The sequence below is a fragment of the Hylobates moloch genome, unplaced genomic scaffold (genome assembly GCF_009828535.3).
Source record: "Hylobates moloch isolate HMO894 unplaced genomic scaffold, HMol_V3 SCAFFOLD_1142, whole genome shotgun sequence".
Lineage (NCBI taxonomy): Eukaryota > Metazoa > Chordata > Mammalia > Primates > Hylobatidae > Hylobates > Hylobates moloch.
The window spans coordinates 9,129-13,366 of NW_026653417.1; the positions used below are offsets into that span (position 1 = coordinate 9,129).

Consider the following 4,238-nt stretch of genomic DNA (forward strand, 5'->3'; position numbering starts at 1 on the left):
GTTGAACACGTGCCTTGTGTTTCCCAGCCCTTCGGTCTCCTCCTCTGTGAATTGCTCCTGGCCCATTTGTCTGTTGGGTCTTTGGTTTCTCCTTGCTGACTTGTAAGTGCTATTTTTTTTTTTGAGTACCAAATTTATTTGAAGGAATGGTACAAATCAAAGAACTTAAGCGGATGTTTAGGTGCAACTCATAGAAAAGGTAAAGGAAACCCCAAGATGCATGCACTGCCTAGGTGACCAGGGAAGTCACCCCACGGCTATGGGGAAATTAGCCTGAGGCTTAGCTTTCATTATCACTGTCTCCCAGGGTGTGCTTGTCAAAGAGATATTCTGCCAAGTATATCGGGTGCTCCCATCTTGCGCAAGTTGGTCACGTGGTCACCCAATTCTTTGATGGCTTTCACCTGCTCATTCAGGTAATGTGTCTCAATGAAGTCACACAAATGAGGGTCATTTTTGTCAGTGGCCAGTTTGTGCAGTTCCAGTAGTGACTGATTCACATTTTTTTCCAAATGTAATGCACACTCCATCGCATTCAGCCCGCTCTCCCAGTCATCACAGTCTGGTTTCTTGATATCATGAAGGAAGATTCGTCCACCTCGTTGGTTCTGCAGCTTCATCAGTCTCTCAGCATGTTCCCTCTCCTCATGAGATTGGTGAAGAAAGTATTTGGCAAAGTTCTTCAAAGCCACATCATCGCGGTCAAAGTAGTAAGACATGGACAGGTAAACGTAGGAGGCGTAGAGCTCCAGGTTGATCTGTTGGTTGATGGCAGCCTCTGAGTCCTGGTGGTAGTTCTGGCGCACCTGCGAGGTGGACGCCGTCGTCATGGCGGCGATTAAAGAGAGGCGGAGGCGGCGGCGGCGGCGGTGGCTGCACCGCGCTGGAGCGGCGGCGGAGGCCTTGGGGCAGTCCGAGGGCGCGGTGAAGAGGTGATGGAGGGCTGGCTATGGGTGGCCGGCCGGGGTGGGGGACTAGAGCCGGGTTCCTTCCAAGCACTGTTGAAGCAGGAAACCCTGACGACTCTCGGCGAAGAACGTCTGGCCACTATTTTTTTTTTAGACGGAGTTTTGCACTTGTTTCCGAGGTGGGAGTGCAATGGCACGATTGCGGCTCACCGCAACTTCTGCCTCCCAGGTTCAAGCGATTCTCCTGCCTCAGCCTCCTAAGTAGCTGGGATTACAGGTAAGTGCCACCACGCCCAGCTAATTTTGTATTTTTAGTAGAGACGGGGTTTCTCCATGTTGGTCAGACTGGTCTCGAACTCCCGACCTCAGGTGATCCACCCACCTCAGCTTCCCAAAGTGCTGGGATTACAGGCATGAGCCACCACCTCTGGCCAATTTTGATTTTAATGATCTGGATATCAATGCTTTTTTGGCCAAATACCTTACAAATATGTTTTCCCTATTTGTGCACTGTATTAGTCCATTTTCACACTGCCCATAAAGACATACCCCAGACTGGGAAGAAAAAGAGGTTTAATTGGACTTACAGTTCCACATGGCTGGAGAGGCCTCAGAATCATGGTGGGAGGTGAAAGGCGCTTCTTACATGGCAGTGGCTAGAGAAAAATGAGGACCATGCAAAAGCGGAACCCCTCGATAAAACCGTCAGATCTCGTGAGACTTATTCACTACCAGGAGAACAGTATGGGGGAACCGCCCCCATGATTCCAATTATTTCCCACCAGGTCCCTCCCACAACACAAGAGAATTATGGGAGGACAACTCAAGATGATATTTGGGTGGGGACACACAGCCAAACCATATCATGTACTGTCTTTGTCTTCTAACTTTATTCATCGCCTCTTTTGTCAGATCGAAGCTTCTACATTTAATATGGTTGAATTTATCAGTAATTTCTTTTATGGTGTCTGTGTTTTGTGCCATATTAAAATAAGTTTTTCTCTGCTTAGTGTCATAAAATATGTCCTCTGTTTTCGTCTAAAAATTGGGAATCTGCTTTTTACATTTTATATTTTATTTCCTTTGTTCTTTGATGAATAAGGATGTGAGGTAGAAATCTCTATTAGTTAACTCTTGCTTTGTAACCAGCAACCCCACACCTCAGAGGCCTATGACCATAGGCCACCATTTCTCACTCATGAGCATGGGTTGCTTGGGAGGTTTCAGCTCGAACTGTGGTGGCTGAGCTGGATCTGCTCCAAATGTCTCTGATCCTCCTGGGGTTGGGGCCTGACAGGGTGCCTTCTTCTCATGGCAATGGCAGGAGTGTAAAGAACAAAGGAAAATGTGAAGGTCTCTTACCTTACCACCCAGTCTCATAATGGACAGACTATCATTTTACCACATCCATTGGCCAAAGTGAGTCACGTGGCCAAACCAGAAGGCGGGAAGTTTAATTATGAATCCCATCTCCATGTTCTATGATTTCCTGGTCTTTCAACTTCTTGAGGCTGAACTGTTTTATTCTCACCTCCCCAGACTGTAGAAAACACATTTTCTCCAGGACTCCTTGAGTCACCGGGCAGAATGATTGTAGTTGACAAGGACTAGATGGAACTCAAGGCTCCAGCATCTGTGCAGTGGAAGGGTGCCATCTGGCCACTGAGGCCACTTCCTTCCCCTTGTGTCCATCTAGGGTGTCTGTCCTGCTCCAATCTCCCTGTCATTCTGCCCAGGCCTTCCAGGCATCAGCCTCTTAATGGTTCCTGGCTTTGTTCCCTCTCTTCAATTCTGTTATGTGAGGGTTTCCATCCTAATTTGGTGTAGAAGGACTGAACTGAGTCAACTCAGCCTGTCACGTCCCCACTCTCAGCACCTGGGTACAACCCCTGAGTGCTCAGCATGAGTGGGGTCCCCCGGTGTCTCCCTCCACAGCACGTTCTGAAGGCATAGGAGCTAGACTGATATTTGGGACAATTAAACCTTTGTTCCACTTCTGCCATGACAGCTTCATGGGCCCAGGCAAATCATGGCAGCTTTCTATGCCTCATTTTTTTATTCCTCACACAATGGAAGGACATTAGCTTCAGTGCTTACCTAAGGGAGGAAAAATGATTCCTCTGCCTTCTCCCCATTTCTGCATTTGCCAGAGCATCAGATTTTTGTGTCTGGCCAAGAATATAGGGAAGGAAGAACAGGGAAGCTTTGGGCACAAAGAGTGCATTTAGGGGTTTCACTTAAGGAAAGAAAGTCAGGGGGCAGAGGGGGGTGGTTGAGCGTGATCTTGGACCAATGGTGAGGAAATAATGAAGTGCATTGTGCACAGGTTAGGGTATGTAGCGGCCTGGGTCCGATCAAGAGATAGAAATCACACAGTGGTTCTAATGGGGAAGTGTAGTATAAAGGATTGCAACTATGATAAAAAGAGTCACTGTAAGATATAAAGCAACTCTGCCTGGTGCCCTAGTGCAGAGGGAGGTACCCAAAGAAGCACAGATTTGAAAGGGGTTCAGATGTCATAAAATGTGGTTCAGCCACCACATAAAAGACGTTTGTGGATTTGGCCAGGCTGGAGCTAGTCAGCAGCTTTTGCACAAGCACTAGGCCGGCCACTGCAGTGCAGGTGAGTGAACCGCTGGAGTGCAGGGGAGGGAGCCGGCTGTGAGCCGCTGGTGCAGGGGAGGGAGCTGGCCATGAGCAGCTGGTGCAGGGATGCATGGCGGGAGTCTGGCTGCCTTTGTAGGGCAGGAAGCCACCAGAATGCGTGAGTCCCGCAGGGTCTGGCAGAAGGAATGACAGTTCTGTGTGGACCCTCTAGAATACAGGTCACTGTGTGCAGGTTGCACAAGGGGCACAAGTGGGGGTCTGGGCAACTTTTCAGGAACTTTCAGATCACATGGGCCCTGCTGAGTTTTAGTTTCCATGTTGAGATGTTGCAAGCCAAGGCTGCGAGGTGGCTGAGGGACCATGCCTCGGTCTGTGGTTGGGGCTTGAACATGATCAAGGCCCAGCCAGAGAGCTCCTGCCCCCTGCAGTCTCTCCATCCTCTACCTAGATGCCTGCAGAATGTTCACTTCCAGAAGGTATATTGAACAGTGTTTCCCAGTTTATCACAGTGCACATATTGAAAGGTGCACTAGGAGCTGGGAGGCAATAGACTGAAAACTGACACAGGAGACGCTGGCTCATAGCAACGAAGAGAAGCTGAAAAGGAGTGGGAAGGAACTAACTGTAATTTTACATCAATGATCTGCATCTTTGTTTCGGTGGTTTGTGGCAACCAAAATGACTATTCTTTCTACCCTCCTAGTTCAGACATAGCCTGAGACT

General features: G+C 48.7%; 1 protein-coding gene across 1 annotated transcript; it reads right to left on the reverse strand.

Annotated features, from left to right (window-relative positions):
- Positions 1-222: 222 nt before the first annotated feature.
- LOC116464626 (ferritin heavy chain-like) lies at positions 223-867 on the reverse strand. The gene has a single exon (XM_032754234.2). The coding sequence runs from the start codon at positions 828-830 to the stop codon at positions 318-320; it is 513 nt and encodes a 170-aa protein (XP_032610125.1). The 5' UTR covers positions 831-867; the 3' UTR covers positions 223-317.
- Positions 868-4,238: the final 3,371 nt, after the last annotated feature.